Here is a 19,802-nt window from a genome sequence, read left to right as displayed (position 1 = left end):
GATCACCTGAGGTCAGGAGTTCGAGACCAGTCTGGCCAACATGGCAAAACCCAGTCTCTACTAAAAATACAAAAAAATTAGCTGGGCGTGTTGGCGCACTTATAATCCCAGGTACTGGGGAGGCTGAGGCAGGGGAATCTCTTGAACCTGGGAGGTGGAAGTTGCAGTGAGCCAAGATCACGCCACTGCACTCCAGCCTGGGTGACAGAGCAAGACTCCATCTCCAAAACAAAATAAAACTAATTACTTTAAGAATTAGAACAGTTTATGACTGGTACATAGTAGATCCTCATTAGACACTAAAAATTATAATTACAATTGTTAATTATAATTATTTATTATTACAATTATATGAGCAATTATTGGAAAGCTCTCACTCTTTCTAAAGAATTTGCGTGAATAAAGGAAGACTAATTTTCTCAATGTCTTTTTAGTACACTCAGAATTTTCGGTACAGCAAATAATTTTCAGTGAAGTCAAAATTATTTAGATAAAGTCTTCTCTTCGTGCCCTAGCAGAAAATGTTCAGAAACAAAATGAAATAAAGAGACAAAGGAAAAAAAAAAACTGGCAAAGGGTCAAGTTTTGAGAATTGTTTTCAAGAAGTCATTGTATTCAGATTGGTGGAGCAGGCTACTGTAAACCGTAAGTAGGAAATGAGAACCCGTTGTAAGTTGATAAAATGGATGTCTTTTCAACTAAACAGATTGCTATCAGCCTAACAGAGCCAACTCATGTTCCTTTTCGCCCGGTCATTTCCTGTACTAAGTGTCTGTAAGAGCCGCCCGTTTGGGTGTTTCTCAGGATTATAGGTTTTTAGGTCACGCAGAAACCCTGGGGAACGCCTGAAAAGGCTAAACATTATGCACAAGCTGGATGACGTGACCCCACTGCTGCTGTGTGGAGAGGGAGGCTGCTGAACCCGAGCTGGTGTGAGCTTCTCTTGCCGCAAGTCCACGGGTGGCCAGGAGCACGTGTTAGTCTGGTTAAGAGCTCTGCTCAGAAGTAGCCGCTGCAGCTGAAGGTTTTCAGGGGGCTGAAGGCTGGGCCGCTTCTTCATTCATTTCAGAAACTTGAACAGTGGGCCTTCTACACACGCTGTCTTTGTCAGCCTCAGGCAGTTCCTCCATGGATGAGACACAGGGGCCTCTGGCCATGACTGTCCATCTTCTTGCCAACTCTGGGCACGGCTCGCTTCTGCAGAGGACTCTGGACCAGCTCCTGGATTGCATTTGCCCAGAGGTCCGGCTCTTTCAGGTGTCTGAACGGGCCAGTCCTGTGAAATACTGTGAAAAGTCCCATTCCAAGCGGTCCCGGTTTCCAGGGATGTCCGTGTTGCTCTTCCTGCACGAAAGCCCGGGAGAGGATAGGCTATTTCGCGTCCTGGACTCTCTCCAGCATTCGCCATGGCAGTGCTACCCCACCCAGGACACTCGGGGAAGGCTGTGTCCCTACTTTTTTGCCAATCAGGAGTTCTACAGCCTGGACAGTCAGATGCCCATCTGGGGGGTGAGGCAGGTGCACTGTGGCTCCGAGATCCTGAGGGTGACGCTGTACTGCAGTTTTGATAACTATGAAGACGCCGTCAGACTCTACGAGATGATCCTGCAGAGAGAAGCGACCTTGCAAAAGAGTAATTTTTGTTTCTTCGTGCTCTATGCCTCCAAGAGCTTTGCTCTGCAGCTCTCCCTGAAGCAGCTGCCCCCGGGAATGTCAGTGGACCCCAAAGAGTCTTCGGTGCTGCAGTTTAAGGTTCAAGAGATCGGCCAGTTGGTGCCTCTGCTACCCAATCCATGCATTCCTATCAGCAGCACCAGGTGGCAGACTCAGGACTACGATGGCAACAAGATTCTGCTTCAGGTATTTCTGTTTTGTCTCAGATCTTGTAGAGGCTCATGGAGCTGTGTAATTTTACATCGGAATGGGCCTAAGCTAGTGGTTCTCAGACTTGGTTGCATATTAGCGTCCCTTAGGGTCTTTCATAAATTCCCACCCCAGGGCAGTTTGATCCGAATCTCTGGGAACATCCAGGCCTAGGTAACTTTTTTACTGCTTCTTGGATGACTGTAATCTGTAACAGGGTTGAGAATCACTGATCTCATAAAATCTCATCTAACAGATAAGAAAGTTCAGATTCCATGAATTTGCAGCTGACACAAGTACTTTATAGTAGAATCAGACAGGATTCTACTATAAAGATCAGAATCTTATTAAAGAATCGGCCTCCTTTCTCAGGCTTGCCGTTTAAATGCCCATCAACTATACCCCTATCCTTTGTTTACTCTTTGGGCTCAGGAATGTCACAAGCTCTTCTAATCTGACTTAAGGAAGTTGAAGTCATACTTATGTTTAGATATGGTTTTTTTAATTTTTAATTTTTTTATTTTTTAGAGATGGGAGTCTTCCTCTGTTGCCCAGACTCGAGTGCGGTGGTGCCATCATAGCTCCCTGAGGTCTTCACCTTCTGGGTTCAAGTGATCCTCCTGCCTTAGCCTCCTGATTAGCTGGGACTACAGGCACGTGCCGCCATGTCTGGCTATTTTATTTTATTTCTAGAGACGGGGTCTTACTATGTTGGCCAACCTTGTTTAGGGATGTTAAGTTTGCAGTACTATTGACTTAATTTTTATTTTTTATTATTATACTTTAAGTTCTGGGGTACATGTGCACAAAGTGCAGGTTTGTTACACAGGTATACATGTGCCATATTGGTTTGTTGCACCCATCAACTCGTATTGACTTAATTTTTAAGCATCTTGCATCACTGTCAAATTTTACCACATACCAAGTTAGATAGAATGCTTTCTTAAAAAAACTTGAAATTAAAGCCTTCCTTTGTAACCATCCTCGAAAACCTAACATAGCATGTGTGTATTTAGTCATGATAGCTGCCGTGCATTGCCTTTCCATGGTATGTGAGCCTGGGCACTTAGTAGCTGTGTGACTGTGGGCCTCAGTTTCTTCATTAGCACAATAAAGGCACCCGAGAATTAGCATCTTCCTCTCTCATACTTATCTACAGGAAATGACCTGACACTTATAAAGTACATAATTAAGATAGTGCCAAGAACTCAATTTTAGCTATTATTGTTCATATTGTGCCCTATACTAAGGATTCTCTTAAATTGATAATTTTATTTAATACTTATAACAACCTATGAAGTTACTATTTTTCCCATTTTGGAGATAAGAAAACTGAGCTTTCCAGGGGGTCAGTTATTTGCTCAGGATAGGAAGTATCTATCTACCCTCAAAGTTCATGTGGTCAGCCGCTGCAGTCCAGTGTATGTGTGTAAATGTGCAAGCAGGGGGATGAATGTCATGTTCACAGCAAAATATCCTGTGGCTTCTGTCCTTAAGAAATGGTCAGAAGCTCCTTAAGGCCTATTGAATAAAGTAATAAGAGACTACAAGATGAGATGTCTTTCCGTTTGGTTAATTTTGTTGTCATCACTTTGACTTGTTAATAAAACATGAATCATATTCTATATTAAATGATTTCTAAATTATTCACCTTCTTGCTCACATAAGGTAGACAGGCACTGTTTCTGTTAGTTGCCTATTATAAAACCCCATAATTTCCAAGGCATCTAAAATTTCTTTCAGTTTTAGCGACTCTCTAGTACTTAAAATCAACCTTATGGTCAAACAAAAATGTAATGTGTGTGTGCAGCAAGGGACATGATTTTAATCATTCCTGTCTTTAAGGCTGACTGACATTTTTGCTATGGAACCACAGTTTAAACAACTTAGTTACTTTGGAAAGTTGAGTCACATTTGGGGAGTGTAGAAGAGTTTTTTGGATAAAGAGAAACTCCATGAATTGTATGAAAAGAGCCCTCTTCCTCTCTGGATTGTCCCAGGAGCCTGGCCACTTCTCAGGTGTGAATGGGGCATCAGCCCCTCACTCTTTTGTTTTTGAGACAGAGTCTCTCTCTGTTGCTCAGGCTGGAGTGCAATGGTGTGATCTCAGCTCACTGCAACCTCTGCCTCCCGGGTTCAAGCAATTCTTGTGCCTCAGCTTTCCCAAGTGGCTGAGACTACAGGTGCCTGCCAACATGCCCAGCTAGTTTTTGTATTTTTAGTAGAGATGGGGTTTCACTATGTTGCCCAGGCTGGTCTCAAACATCTGGCCTCAAGTGACCACCTGCCTCAGCCTCCCAAAGTGCTGGGATTATAGGCATGAGCTACCACGCCCAGCTGCCTCTCACTCTTGATAGCCCCCTTGGACATCACCTTTGTCCTGACCTCCAAACCTCAGGGACTTCTGCTTCCTCACTCCAAAACACGCTTTGATCTCCTCTTGTTAAGTCAATGAGTCTAAGCTTTTGCAAACAGAGTGGGAGATCGCCTTCTGGAAAATTCTGTTTCTGGTGTCATACAATAAAAGTGCCTGAGGAAAGTGTGTAAAGGCTCAGCCATAATCCAAAGACGACACATTGTAGCTCCCAGATAGCTTTTCATTCTTTGAATGGAGTGAATTTTTCAGGATAGAAAATTCTTGGGCGTGGTGGCTCAGGCCTGTAATACTAGCACTTTGGGAGGCTGAGGCGGGTGGATCACTTGAGGCCAGGAGCTTGAGACCAGCCTGGCCAACATGGCATATCCCCCCGTCTACTGAAAATACAAAAACTAGCTGGGCATGATGGTGCGCACCCGTAGTCCCAGCTACTCGGGAGGCTGAAGCAGGAGAATCGCTTGAACCAGGGAGGCAGAGGTTGCAGTGAGCCGAGATTGTGCCAGTGAACTCCAGCCTAGATGACAGAGCAAGACTCTGTGTATTAGTTTGTTTCACACTGCTGATAAAGACATGCTGGAGACTGGGAAATTTACAAAAGAAAGAGGTTTAATTGGACTCACAGTTCCATATGGCTTGGGAAGCCTCACAATCATGCAGAAGGCAAGGAGGAGCAGTCGCATCTTACATGGATGGTGGCAGACAAAGAGAGCTTGTGCAGAAAACTCTTGTTTTTAAAACCATCAGATATTGGGAGACTCATTTACTATGAGTGAATTCATTCACTATTCACTTATGCCTTAAATAGCACCCCAGTCACCTCTTGAATGCTTTGCTGCTTAAAAATTTCTTCTGCCAGATACCCTAAATCATCTCCCTCAAGTTAAAAGTTCCACAAATCTCTAGGGCAGGGGCAAAATGCCGCCAGTTTCTTTGCTAAAACATAATGAGAGTCACCTTTGTTCCAGTTCCCAATAAGCTCCTCATCTCCATCTAAGACCACCTCAGCCTAGACCTTATTGTTCATATCACTATCAGCATTTTTGTCAAAGTCATTCAACAAATCTCTAGGAAGTTCCAAACTTTCCCACATTTTCCTGTCTTCTGAGCCCTCCAAACTGTTCCAACCTCTGCCTGTTAACCAGTTCCAAAGTCGCTTCCACATTTTCAGGTGTCTGTTCAGCAATGCCCCACTCTACTGATACCAATTTACTGTATTAGTTTGTTTTCACGCTGCTGATAAAGACATACCCGAGACTGGGCAATTTACAAAAGAAGAGGTTTAATGAACTCATAGTTCCATGTGGCTGGGGAGGCCTCAAAATCATGGCGGAAGGCAAGGAGGAGCAAGTCAAATGGATAGCGGTAGGTGGCAAAGAGAGGGCTTGTGCAGAGAACTCTCATCTTTAAAACCATCAGATCTCATGAGACTCATTCACTATCATGAGAACAGCACAGGAAAGACCCGCTCCCATAATTCAATCACCTCCCACTGGGTTCCTCCCACGACACATGGGAATTGTGGCAGTTATAATTCAATATGAAATTTGGGTGAGGACACAGCCAAACCATATCACTCTGTTTCGAAAAGAAGAAAAGAGGAGAGAAGAGAAGAAAAGAAAAGAAAATCCAGCCTAAACTTCCTTGGGTCCTGGGGAGAGGGGCTGGGTAGCGAGTCTGGCTTCTGTAAGTGAGTAGTCCAGGTCTTACACTGTGTGCTCAGGATCCAGATCCCAGCTCTGTTATCACTGTCTTGGCCCTATCCTCAGCCAGGCATCCACCAGGGTCACCAGCTGGCTGCCAGCAGCTCTGAGGGTTACATCCTTCATGTGGATTCCAAGTGCCTTGCCCCACCATGGCCCAACAAAATGTCTGGACTTCAGTTAGACCAACTGGGATCAGATTCTCTTCTCTAAATCAATTATTACATGCAGGAAAGTGAGATTATATGGATCAGTTTAGCCCCGAGGCAAAGGCTCTGCCTTCTACCCCTAGATGCTGTGTGGTGTTCTGTGGGACTCTTAGGGAAGGTTGTGGGTCTCCAGAGAAGATCAGGGCAGAGGAGACAAATATAGAGTGGTCCCAAATGGCTGATGTTCAGCAAAAGTAAGAAAATTATACCTATTAAAGGAAGAACCATAACCACAAACTAACCTCTCTGCAGACCATCCCTCCACATGGCCAGGATGGAGGCGTGTGTGCAGAAGACCTGAGTGTGAGGGGAGCTAGGCTGAGGAGGGGCAGTGAGGAAGCTTTCCTGAGTAGCAATGCCCAGATCTGCGTGAGCTGGGTGGCCCAGGAGGAATTAGCCAGTTGGAGAAGGGAGCAAGGGTGTCTCAAACAGGTGACCGTGGGTGACGATGTTGGTGTGGTGCTGCTTAGCAGGCCATGCTCAGCAAACTTCCTGAGGTTTCATGTGGCTGGAGTGAAGGGAGGGGGAGTCAGGGGAAGAGGATGGGCAGGTGGCCTGAGGCTAGATCAGTGGGAATGTGGTCAGCCACTGGAATGTAAGTACCGAGAGCAGGGGGACATTTTGGGCTCACTCCTGTGAACCTAGAACCTAAGGTCAGTGTCTGGCACATGGTAGGCAAAAACATCCTTCTACGAATGAACCCTGGCTAAGTAGCTTCTATTCTATTCTTGGTGTAATGAGCAGTCACTGATGAGTCCTACGAATGGAACTGACGTGGATTATTTGTGTTATGAGGGTCAAATGAGAGAATGTACATGGTGGTGCTTGGTAAAGTAGAAGCTCCTGGAGACCATGTAACTGTGGTGCAATTGTGATCTGTGCATGTGAGGCTGTCAGCTGTCTCTGCCAGTGCACCCAGTGAGCAATGCGTTTTCCACATGACCTCTTGCCATTGCAGACTGTCTGATGCCTCTCAGAGTCTAGAATGGGTGGTTTTGATGACAGCGATATGAGCATATCAAATAGATGCTCAGTAAATGAATGTATGAGTACATGAGAAGGCAAGTCCATGTTTATTCATTCCTCAGAACTTTGTTGAGTGCTTGCTCTGGGCCAGACATTGTTTTTCCTTTGGCAGTTTTAATTCTGCTCTCTCAATTCTTAGTGGGTGCAAAATGATAGTGGGTTCAACCTTCCCTTTATTCGTTCAAACAGTCCCTCTGCTTTTCTCCCTGTGCTTTTGCCTCTGGTGGTAGTGACAGTGTCAGTGTGTTCTGGGGGAAGGTAGCATGGGTGATGATGTCCGCCTCTTTTTTTAAACCTCCTGCAACTTAAACTGTGCCCTCAGTCAAATTAACTATTTTGTCAAATCAACCACATGCAGTATCTCTAGTCAACTACTGCTGGCTTTCAGCTTTCCACAGCTGAGACCCGTGTCCAAAGTTGTATTTTTTGTACTTTTTATAGATTTTTTTTCAATTTTTTGCATTATGGCTCTTCTCCCCTGATTCACCTGCTGATGCATTCATCTCCTGCCCTCCTCCTGGCAGGGGCAATCCAAGGGTAGAGTCCATGACTTTGGTGTCAGGCTCTGGCAGACTCTAAATTCCAGGTCACTGAGTTAGCATTGGTGATCTTCTCATTCTGTTTGATGTACAGTAGGCAAACTTTATAAATTAAATGATAAACCTCCCTCAAAGCCACTTGAAACGCTCAGCAAGGTCTATATTTCATGGCCCTCTGGGAGATGTGACAGCCATGACCTTGTTAGCCTTTGGGTGGGTGCTCTGTGTGGGATCACACTGCCCTGGTGGTCTAATGAGGAGCTGGACCCTCCTGCAAGCACCTGCAGTACCAGGCAGCCTGCAGGAAATGCACTGTAGAGCTGCAGCCACCCACCTTGTGTGTAGGGAAGGAGAAGGTGAAATTGACTGAGGATGTCAAGTAACATGGAGGAAGTGTGACTTGGGGGATTGACTGAATGGGCTGTAGCAAAGTATAGGGCTGGAGAGTTCAAAGGAGTTTAGAGAATTTTTGGTCCACTGAAAATGGGTGCAGGAGGACACAAAATGGGATTTGAAGAAATCCATTTATTATGGTGTTTAGAGAAGGGGCAGACATGCTCATACCTATAATATATAATTTAGGACCATAATCCTGTTAGCATCAAATAGGACAGGTTGGAAGGGGGCTTGACTGACCACTTCAGAGGGGACTTCAGTTTTCCAGTCAAAGCCGGTGCAGTTTTGAAATAGGGAACTCATAATGGAAATAGGAGGTTAAATTGCATGGGTAGACTTGACTGAATTTGGCAGTAATTGGACATGGAGGGTGAAGAAGAGGAAGGTGATGATGAGTCTGGACACATTGGGCTTGAAGTGCTTGCAGGTCTTTCAAATGAAGAGATTCCACGGTCAGGTGGTCTCTGAGGACTGGAACTCAGGAGGGGGCATGGGCTAGGGGCATAGGTGGAGTTGGTGGCTGAAGCCCTGGGAAGGATCAACATTACCAAGGAAGAGAGTGTAGAGAGAGAAGAGGTAAAGAGAGTGCCTGGAAAATGTGTGCACTTCCGGAGGAGAGGGAAGAAGAACCAGTGAGAGACGCTGAGAAGAAGCAACCACAAAGCCAGGAGGACGAGGAGATTGTGGTGTCATGGAAGTCAATGTTGCTTGGTGGCTTTCAGTCCGTAAGATGTGGCTTCTCAGGTGTGCTACAGCAGGTCCTTCAGGTTCTGTTCTGGTCTCCTCACTGGGCCCCCAGTTGCTTGTGTGTTGCCATTGCCCCTGGAGAGATCAGCACCTGCTGCAGGCCCTGTGTCCTCCACCAGTAACTGCTGCTACCACCACTCCGGGCTTATGGAACTGTCCCCAAACACTGCTGAGACCAAGCTGTAATTTCAACAAGATCTTTCTGAAGAGTTGAGGACAAAGAGGTGGGGAAAAACCCCCCAAAGAATTCTAGGCCAGAAGAATAACTTACAAGCACTTCTAGATGTCGCTATTCTCAGAGCTCCCAGGCAAGCTATGGCCTTGAGGTCCCTCCCAGGTCTCCTCCAAGTCTTCTTTACCCGCTTCTCCTGGAGGTGCTCCAGGCCAAACTCACACAGTGAAGGAGGATGGTTTTCTCCCTTCTCTCTGAGGTCCACCTTCCAGGTCTTCTTTCCTTGATAAGGGTGACTGCTTCCCAAGTTGACTAAATGGGAAAGGTCACACACACCTCACCTCCCACCACCATTGTTTGATGTTCAGTAGGAAAACTTTATAAATTACAAGATAAAACCTCCCTGGAAGCTAGAGAGGTTTTAGAATAGGGTGGTGTCCTATTCTTGCAACCTGGGCAGGACAGATAAGTAACAGAACAAGAGTACAACATCAGTACAGTCTGGGGTGTACCATCTCAACAACACATGTTGGTTGCCGGCCATCCATTCTGGAGGCTTTTCCTGACTTAATCATAGGGATGAGCTGAAACTCATGCCTGTGTATCCTTCTTGCAGTCCTGGGGCCTCACCTCTGGACCTCCTGCAATCAGCACTTGAGCTAGAATCCACATAACTCTCCAAGACAGCCATGTGGGAGAAAGTCATGTGATTTTGAAAGATTTGGTTTCACACATATGCTCTCAATGGAGACCCATTTCTCAACTGAGACCCATTTCTCTAGACGAATGCACTGTCCTCTAGGACTTTCTGTGATGATGAAAATATTCTATATCTGTGCTATTCAATATGGTGGCCATTCGCCACATGTGGCTACTGAGCATTAGAAATATGGCTGGTGAGACTGATGAACAGAATTATTAATTTTATTATATTTTAACAATTTAAATGGCCTTATGTGGTTGGTGACTGCTGTATTGGACTGCCCTGGCCTAGGTTATTTCTAAGGTCTCCTGCATCCTGAAGCTTCTGTAACTATACTGTGTATAGCCTCGTTGGTGACAAAACTTTATCTCTTATCTCATCTGTTGTTTTTTTTTTTTTTTGAGACAGAGTCTTGGTCTGTTGCCCAGACTGAAGTGCAGTAGTGTGATCTCAGCTCATTGCAACCTCCCTCTCCCAGGCTCAAGCTATCCTCCTGCCTCAGTCTCTGGAGTAGCTGGGACTACAGATGTGCACCATCATGCCCGGCTAATTTTTGTATTTTTTGTAGAGACCGGGTTTTGCCATGTTGCCCAGGCTGGTCTCAAACTCCTGAGCTTAAGTGATCAGCCAGCCTCAGCATCCTAAAGTGCTGGGATTACAGGCATGAGCCACCATGCCTGGCCTATCTCATCTTTTTTCTTTGCTTTTTTAGAGAGAGGGTCTGATCCTGTCACCCAGGTTGGAGCATTAGTGGCATGATCATAGCTCACTGCAGCTTTAAACTCTTGGGTTCTAGTGATCTTCTCATTTCAGCCTCCTGAGTAGCTGAAACTCTAGGCGTGCATTACCATGCCTGGATAAGTTTTTAATGTTTTGTAGAGATGGGAGTCTTGCTATGTTGCCCAGTCTGAACTTGAACTCCTGGTCTCAAGGAATCTTCCTGCCTTGGCCTCAAAGTACTGTGATAACAGGCATGTGAGCCACCGTGCCAGGGCCAAATCCTCATCTCTTAAGGGTAGAATTCAGTTCAATTTTTGGAAACAATCAAAAGATATTTAGCATTAATTGTATTGAGTATGGTACATAGTTGAAGAGATTTTAATATTATATTTTAAGATTACAACATATGTTACCTCCCTGTACTGAGACTATACTGACTCTCAAAGTCAGATTGCTAAAAAAAGTTCCAAAAATATTTGACACAATTATCAATCTTTTAAGTGTGTGTATAGCTTTTCGTAATCTACCTAAGGACAACAGATAATCTAATAATATGATATTATGTGTAACATTTAATGAACATTTATATGCCAGCCACTGTGTTGTGTTGTTTCGTTATAAATATCTCCACTTTAAAGATAGGAAATTGAGGTTTAGAAAGTTTAAACAACTTGCCTATAGTCACCCGGGAAGCAAGGATAAAGTCAAGTTTCAAACTCAGGTCTCTCTGTCTCCAAAGTTCAAGCTTTTAACTCTTAAACAATTTTTGTTTTCTTTTAAAAAGAATATTTGTTAATATATAGTGTTTTGATTTCCATTACAGTTTTAAAGAATATAGCACATAGAATTGATTGTTTAAAACAAGATAATTCAGCCTGTTTTAGATAATATACTTCTTTTATTTCTAACACTGTAGCGAAACTTGATACTTTTTCCTCTTACCAAGTTTAATGACAGTTTCTCTGATGGCACTTTCCGTTTCATATCTTAGCAAGATTTTAATAAGAGTAACCTACTGGATAAGATTGCAAACAGAGTTTTTTAAAATTGCAAGATTACCAATGAACGTTTCTTTCTTTCTTTTTTTTTTTTTTGAGACAAGAGTCTTGCTCTGTCACCTGGACTGGAGTGCAGTGGTGTGATCTCAGCTCATTGCAACCTCCGCCTCCCGGGTTCAAGCTATTCTCCTGCCCCAGCCTCCCCAGTAGCTGGGACTATAGGTGTGCGGCACCAAGCCCAGCTAATTTTCGTATTTTTAGTAGAGATGGAGTTTCACCATCTTGGCCAGGCTCGTCTCAAACTCCTGACCTCGTGATCCACCCACTTTGGCCTCCCAAAGTGCTAGGATTACAGGCATGAGCCACCGCACCCTGCCAAGTGTTTCTTTTTCATTAGAGACTCTTTTCCAGCTTCCAATTAAAAATAAGTTTGTTGGCCGGGCGCGGTGGCTCATGCCTGTAATCCCAGCACTTTGGGAGGCCGAGGTGGGTGGATCACGAGGTCAGGAGATCGCGACCATCCTGGCTAACACGGTGAAACCCCGTCTCTACTACAAAAATACAAAAAAATTAGCCGGACGTGGTGGCGGGTGCCTGTAGTCCCAGCTACTCGGGAGGCTGAGGCAGGAGAATGGCGTGAACCCAGGGGACAGAGCTTGCAGTGAGCCGAGATCGCGCCACTGCACTCCAGCCTGGGCGACTGAGAGAGACTCTGTCTTAAAAAAAAAAAAAAGTTTGTTGACAAGTATTGGGGGAATCTTTCCTCCAACTGATTTAATTGGTAAATGTCTGAGCGGTGTATGTTCACGCCCGCTGGTGGGATTCCTTCCTATGAGGTTTCCCTTCTCTGTGGACCTTGCTGTCCCATTTGTTTGCTCACTCGATGAGCTCACGGCATTTTCAGTCTCTTTTCTGTTACCAGAGGCCCTCGTCATCTCCTTCAAACTCAACCAAGCAGATTTTCCTTGGCTCGATGGCTCTGGTATCTTGCCGTGTTTCTATGCCTGGCTTCTCAGTTGAGCTGTCTGTTTTTGCCGCCTTTAGCCACAAACTGATGGTGCTTCTCCCCCTGCCATTCTGCACCCTGAGTCTTCCCCTAGGAGTTGATTAATCCAGTCTCTGGAGGGCCAGCAGTGCTTGAGGATAAGACATCAGCAGCATTGGTACATGTGGGCCACTCCTGCCTTCTTGAAATCCTCTCCTCTGTGGGCCATCATAAGCCAGTTCTTTTAATTAAGGGGTTCATTCTCTCTGACTATTCCTTTTCTGTGTGTGTGTTTGTGTGTGTGTGTGTGTGTGTGTGTGTGTGTGTGTGTGTGTGTGTATTTCAAAGACTCAACTGTTTTTTCCTCTCTCTAAATCATGTTTTCTCAACCTTGGCACTGTTGACATATTTTGGATGAGATAATTCTTTGTTGTGGGGGGTGTCCTGTACATCGCAGAATGTTTCGTGGCAGCCCTGATCTCTATCAGTTGGATGTCAGTAACACTGGCCCACTCACCCCCGAGTTGTGACAACCAAAAATACTTCTAGACTTTGCCAAATGTCCCTTGGGAGACAAAAATCACCCCAAATGAGGACCACTGCCCTGCACCGAAGATTTCCCCACTGAGGTTACGAAATAAAAATCACCTTGTGGGGTTGGTTATCACTTTTGTTCAACTTAATCCTGTACTTGAATTTCCTCTATCTCTTGAGGTTTTAGCCTCTTTCCTACTCCCTATAAGACCATTTAAACATAATGTCTCATCCCCATCCCAGACTCAATCCAGGCAAAACCAAGTCATCATCTGCAGCCCTCCTCTCCCCGCCCCCGACTTCTCCAGCTCCGTTCATTCTTCTCCCAGTTGCCCAGGTTTTGAAATACCAGTTGTTTTTAAAGCCTCCTTTTTTCTCAGAACCCCCACATCCAATCCGTCCCCAGCTGTTCTAATTTTCCTTGGGAGTCATTTCTGCTTCCTGCCTTCCTGCTTTAAGCCCACATTGCTTCAAACGCACATTATTATTACAGCATTATAATGCCTTCACCCTGGCTCCAGGCATTCTGTTTCATCCTGCACAGTGCTATCAAAATACATTTTTAAATGACTGCCAAATTTATGTTCCGTCTCAGTTCAATAACAAAAGGTGAGAAAATCAAATTAAAATGCCTCTGCCTGGTTTTAAAGACCTTCACATCAGACCCCTACTAGAATCTCCCTTTGCAGGCCAGTTGTGGTGGCTCATGCCTGTAATCCCAGCACTTTGGGAGGCCGAGGCAGGCGGATCACTTGAGGCCAGCAGTTTGAGACCAGCCTGGCCAACATGGTGAAACCCCATCTCTACTAAAAATACAAACATTAGCTGGGTGTGGTGGCGCCTGCCTGTAATCCCAGCTACACGGGAGGCTGAGGCAGAGAATTGGTTGAGCCTGGGAGGTGGAGGCTGCAGTAAGCTGAGATCGTGCCACAGCACTCCAGCCCGGGCAACAGAGCGAGACTCCGTCTCAAAAAATAATAAAAAAAAGAATCTCCCTTTGCCGCCTCACTTCTTCACCATCCCAGCCTTCTTACCCTCCTCTTCCCTCCAGAGCTCTGGGCTCACTCCCACACCTTTGCTTTCTATATTTTATGTATTGTGGTAAAATATGTGAGACAAAAACTTACCATTTTCACCTTTTAAAAAAATTTAGGAAGCCTTCTTTCTTTTAAAAAAATTGTGGTAAAATACACATATCAATACATTTACCATCTTAACTATTTTTCGAGGGTGCGATTCAGTGGCATTAAGCACATTCACAGTATTGTGCGACCATCACCACTATCCATTTCCAGAACTTTCTTGTCATCCCAAACAGAAACTCTGTACCCATTAAATCAAACTCACCGTTGTCCCCTGCCCTTGGTAACCTCGATTCTACTTTCTGTCTCTATGAGTTTGCCTATTCTTGGTACCTCATATAAATGAAATCATACAATATTTGTCTCTTTGTGTTTGACTTCACTTACCATGATGTTTTCAAGGTTAATCAGTGCTATAGCATTTATTACAATTTCATTTACTTTTATGGCTGATTACTATTCCACGGTATGTTTATCTGTATCCATGCATTGCCTGAGCTACTCCTTATCCAAGGATGCCTTTCATTTAATCTTCAATTATCCAATTTTAAGGCTCTGATCAAATTCCACTTCCTCTTTGAAACCTCCCATGAAGCTCAAGGGCACATTAATTCCCATTCCTAACTAGAACATTTCATACCTAAATCTTTGTAACACGTAACTGATTATATATTTTCCCGTTCTTGTATTTTATAATGTGGGACTTTATGACTCTCCTTCTCTTTTCAGTATTTTATTACACATGTTTATTTCTAGTCGAGTACTTGGCAGATAGCTGCTTCTGAAATACTTGTTGATTGACTGACTACTTGTTTTCAGGAAATAAGTTTATCTCTTAAAGAAGGTATATACAGAAACTGGTTTGGCATAAGCAAGCATGTGTTTCATTTTGTTTTATCAACAGATATTTAGCTATGTTTGTTTCTTTTTCTTTATTAGCCATTTAAAATAAAAGAACATAGTGGCTCTGCAAGTAAGTAATTTATTTTCTTCTTCTCTAGCATTTCTTGAGGGCTCCATGTTCTCATTTCTGAGTCTCTCAGCTGTACACTCTCAGGATCTATGAACTCCCTCTTAGTTTCTCTCATTCCCCTCCCATTCTCCAGCTCCACCCCCATCATACCCCACCCCCAACACACACACACTCCCACTTCTACACCCTCGCTCAATACTTTATGTTGCTGTGAAAGAGGCATTGCTCAGAGGGTCCTGCTGTTATAGGAGAGCATGTTGCCATTGGTGGTTTTGGCCAATTGATGAAAATAAGTACCTTTCAAAGGATCAGTTAATTGCAAAAGTCTGGTTTCAGCTCTTAAGTGAGCCTGGCACTGTTTAGAGGTTTCTTATTATTTACCTAAATTGTTTCCATGCAGTCATTTTTTTTCCCCCAGTGTTGAAGAAATTCTCTCTTGCTATCTTCTTGGAATCACTTACAGAGAGAAACATTATTTTCCCTTCATGATACTAGTCTGCCCCTTAACAACTTAATCATTTTTCAATGATGTATATTTTCACTTGATTTTCAAGAGTTTAGAGTTATAAATGAGTGACCGTCTTCCTGTTAATCACGTAATGCTGATGTTCCTTGAACTTGAAAAACCTAGCTCTCAATCTGTAACATTTTACAAATATTTCTTAGAAAGATGATCTCAAAATGATCAGAATTCCTACAAATGCATTTCAATTTGTTTTTCGGCAAGAGCTTAATTCTCCCTGAAGGGATTCATCTCAATCACTCAGCATTATGTTTCTCCTGGAAATTCTTCATTCCAATGCCAAACATCTGCATTTCTATGTTAATAACCTTACACTCACTTTTGCCCTCTGCTTTAAGGATCTTAGACTTCTCTTTTAAAAAAGTGGACATTCCCCTCTCTTAAGAAGATTGCACAAATGTCTAGCCATAGTAATAAAAATCATTATGAATTTTCTTAAGACTTTATGTCCACCTAATGTAAAATAATTTGGGGCCTAGTTTATAGGTGCTACATTCTCATTCATTTCTATGTGCAAAAATTCATATTTTGTTAAGCATTAAGCTTTATTTAAAAATTCATATTTTGTTAAGCATTAAGCTTTATTTATTTATTTATATAGCAGATATTTAGTGATTACTTATTGAATGTTAGGCACTGTGCTAGGCACTGGACATACGATAACAAAGAAAGTGTATATAACCCTGCTATTCCAGATTGCAAACTCTGTGGGAAGATACAGAGGAGTAAATAGCCAAGTACAAAATGGTGTGGTGAGTACTCAGATACGAGAAGTTCAGACTGCGCTGTGAGAGCTAGTAATAATACTAATGACGATGATAATAACAAACACATGCATGGCACAACTATCATTTAATCTTCACAGCAACTCTATGATGTTAGCACTTATTTATCTTCCTTTCCATATAAGGAAACTGAGGGACAGAAATATTAAGTAAGTGGTCTAAAATCCTACTGCTAATAAGTGGCAGAGTTGATATTTAGTGACACCTAAATCAGATTAGTGACATTGAGAAGGCTTCCTTCTCAATGCTGTGTAAGCTTGGAGCTAACAATGAGAGGAAGTTTGAGGAAAAAGGGCTAGAGGATGCACATCCCACATAGAAGAAATAATATATATGAACCCTGGCATAGGAAAGGGAAAATCATGTTCAATTTCAGCATGTGGAGGCTGAAAGGGAGAAAGTGGTGAATTACCAGCGTGGTATAAGAAGAGGCAGACAGTAAAGGGTGAGGCAGGCCATATCCAAGGGCTTAGATTTTATCTTAAGAAGAGTAGGGCGTCACTGAAGCAGGACGATGGTGTGGTGTGATCCAATCCTCTGGCAGGGGAGTGGAGAATGGATTTGTGGGAGGTGACAGCATCTGTGGGGACTTCCATTGGATGGCTATTGCTGTAATTCAGACAAGAGGTGATGATGGCCTGCTCCAGGGTGAATGACAGTGGGAGCAGAGAGAGTGGAATGTCAGCGATCTATAAGAGGAAGTGTCCATGGGGATGGGTGGATGGTTGTACCCGGGGTATGGAGAAGGGTGACTGATGCTCTTCCTGGGGTCATGTGGGAGCTAATGGTGCCATCTTCTAAGATAGGGAAAACAGAAAGCAGAACAGACTTGGTGTGAGGAGGGAGATGAGTTCATGGTGCAGATGATTTGGGGCATGTTGTTTTTGAGGGATTGGTGGCTAGAAGGCAGTTGGATAGGTAGATGTGAAGCTTAAGAGACAGATGAAGCTTAAGGGACAGATCTGAGGTGTAGTTACACTTTTGGGAGCCTTCATCATTTAGACGATAACTGAAGGCCTAGATGCCCATGAGATTGCCCTGGGGCAGGTAGAGTGAGAAGAAAAGAGGACCCAGGCCAGCTCTGAAGAACGACAACATTAAATAAACCAACAAGGGAGAGGCTCCCTCAATGGAAACGGAGAAGGGGTGGAAGGAAAGGTAGGAGAAAATCCAGTGGAATTTATTGGCCAAGAAGCTGAAGAAAAAGACTTCAGGATAAAGAGTACAGACTTCAAGGTCAAATTCTACCAAGAGCTCAAGAAATAATGAATGACAGGAGGGCTGATTGTAGATGACCTTGGCGAGAGCAATTTCACTGGAGTGGTAGGAGGGAATTACCAGCGTGGTGTAAGAAGAGGCAGACAGTAAAGGGTGAGGCAGGCCACATCCAAGGACTTAGATTTTATCTTGTCAGTGGCATGGGTAGAGAAAATAAGGGGAGGTTTGTAGAAAAACATAACTGTACACAAATTTTATATACAGGTTTGACAGTGAAGGGGAAGAGAGAGAAACCTGGAGGGAAAGAGAGGGTGGAAAGAATGTGTTTTTCAAGACACGAGACTTGAACAAGTTTAATTGCTGTTGGAAAGGAATAGGCAGAGAGAGAGAAAGAGAAGGAGAGGGAGAGAGATTAAACATCCAAGATAAGAAAGTGGGAAAAATGAATAATTGATAGGTCAGGGTCACCAAGAAGGCGGGAGGTGATGGGAGTCTTGGCCCAGGGACCGGTCACTTTCACCTAGAGAGAATGGTGAAGCTGCAGGTAAGTTTCGCGGCAGCAGTGAGAGTGTTGCTAACTGGTGACAGCATCTGCTTCCTTGATAACCTAGATGGTGAGACCACCTGATGAGAGAGAGCGGGGGCGATGGTGCTGCTGAAGATTTCAGGATGGTTTTGAAGGTTTGAACAGCTGCTGGGTGAATGGAGAGAGGTGACTAAGGAAGCAGGCAGACTGGCAGGTAGCCTGGGAGAGGCTGGAAACCACGCCATCATGGGGCACCCATTTTGCAGACCGATGTGTTTCTGTGGCATCCTGAACACATGTTCAGAAAATGTGGGCAGGTAGATGGATGAAAGGTGGGGAGATTTTGTGGGAGTCTGTGACAGAATGGGAATAGTGAGGGGAGTTGGAGGTATTGGCGAAGAAATGGTTGAAGTGATAGTCTTTGGACTCAAATTGACTCTGAAAGGCAGTGTGGATGGGAGGGGCTGACAGGGAGAAGCTGGGGATTGGGAGTGTTGATGTTGAAGAGCAGATGTGATGGGGAATTGAGTGCCAGAGCCCGTGGCCTCAGAATGCCTGGCTTAAATAGAATCTTTCAAAGATGGGACATCTGCAGGTGGAGAAGGCCCAGTGGAGGGGCTGTGGGACTGGGTGACAGAGGGGAGTGGAGGGGTGAGCTGGGCTGGCCCAGGAGGGCGCTTCCTGGCTGCCCTGAGATGTCTCGGCACTGGTTGGGGCTTCAGGACCAATTTCATTATGATCTGACATTGATTTAGGTGGCAAGGGGCGATTACTCAGGCTTCTCTCTGTGTTCACAGTTGCTGGAGAATGAAATACAAGCCCCAGAGTCAAAGTTATTGATTTCTTTCTCCAGATTGGATAATCTAATATCAACCCTGAACCATTTCTGAGTATGGAAATATCCATGCCAGTTTCCATTTCTAGAAGAAAAAGATGTCATTGGGTCAATTAAAAAGGTACATTATGATACAAGGGTACAGTGTCAAATGATTCTCCAAGAGGCAATGATGGCAGTTGGCCCTTTGAAGGACTAAGGGAGTTTGTTCTCCAGGGGAAGGGAAACCCCAGCTGACATTTCGGAGATAGTATTTTTTCCTCCTGATTTTGAAAGGATAAGCAAATAGTCCTCATTGGAAAGTGAGAATTTGGGGGTGATTTGAGGTTGGGATAGGGAGAAGGCTTTACTTTTTATTTTATACATTTGTACAATGAAATTATTTTTATGATGATAAATTACTACTTTTATAGTAAGACTTTTTTAAAAAAACAAACAGATGAAAAGGAAAGAAAGGAAAGGAAGGGCAGGAGGAAGAAAGGAGAGAAGGAAGAAAGGAGGGGAGGGAGGGCGGAGCTGTGGAATTAGAGCAAAGGGAAATGTAGAGAGAGATAGCAAAATGAAATTAGGCAAAGAATTTTTCAGAAATATGGAGGAGGAGGTCGGGTGTATGTGATAAGAAACAGACTCACAGCGACCGCAAGTTAACTGACTACTCGAAGCCTAGCTTTTCTGGGTCCATGGCAGTAGTTCCGAAACTTTGCTGCACATTAGAATTACCGGGGGAGATTTATCAGCTCTGACAGCCAGGTGTACTCTGACCTGATGAAATCAGGAGGTCATGGGCTGGGAGCAGGCATCATTGTTTTTTAATGATCCCAGGACGTTCCCTTGTGCAGCAAAGTTTGGGAACAGAAATTTCTCCTATGGGTTTGCATAAGGACAGGTCCT

General features: G+C 44.1%; 1 protein-coding gene across 3 annotated transcripts in view; it reads left to right on the top strand.

The window, feature by feature from the left end:
- Positions 1–802: 802 nt before the first annotated feature.
- FAM124B (family with sequence similarity 124 member B) overlaps positions 803–19,802 on the top strand; it is a 29,612-nt gene continuing 10,612 nt past the window's right edge. Inside the window, exons 1-2 of one of the 3 annotated variants that reach the window (XM_009444408.4) lie at positions 803–1,860; positions 2,392–3,803. In XM_009444408.4, coding sequence (XP_009442683.1) covers positions 1,129–1,860; positions 2,392–2,478 — 819 coding nt within the window. In that variant the 5' untranslated portion in view covers positions 803–1,128 and the 3' untranslated portion in view covers positions 2,479–3,803. Of the gene's footprint in view, positions 1,861–2,391; positions 3,804–19,802 lie in introns of those variants that run through there. The other 2 variants (XM_001167236.6, XR_001716072.3) reach the window with 2 other exon arrangements.

Source organism: Pan troglodytes, chromosome 13 (genome assembly GCF_028858775.2).
Source record: "Pan troglodytes isolate AG18354 chromosome 13, NHGRI_mPanTro3-v2.0_pri, whole genome shotgun sequence".
Classification (NCBI taxonomy): domain Eukaryota; kingdom Metazoa; phylum Chordata; class Mammalia; order Primates; family Hominidae; genus Pan; species Pan troglodytes.
This window is presented reverse-complemented; position numbering and strand designations above follow the sequence as displayed.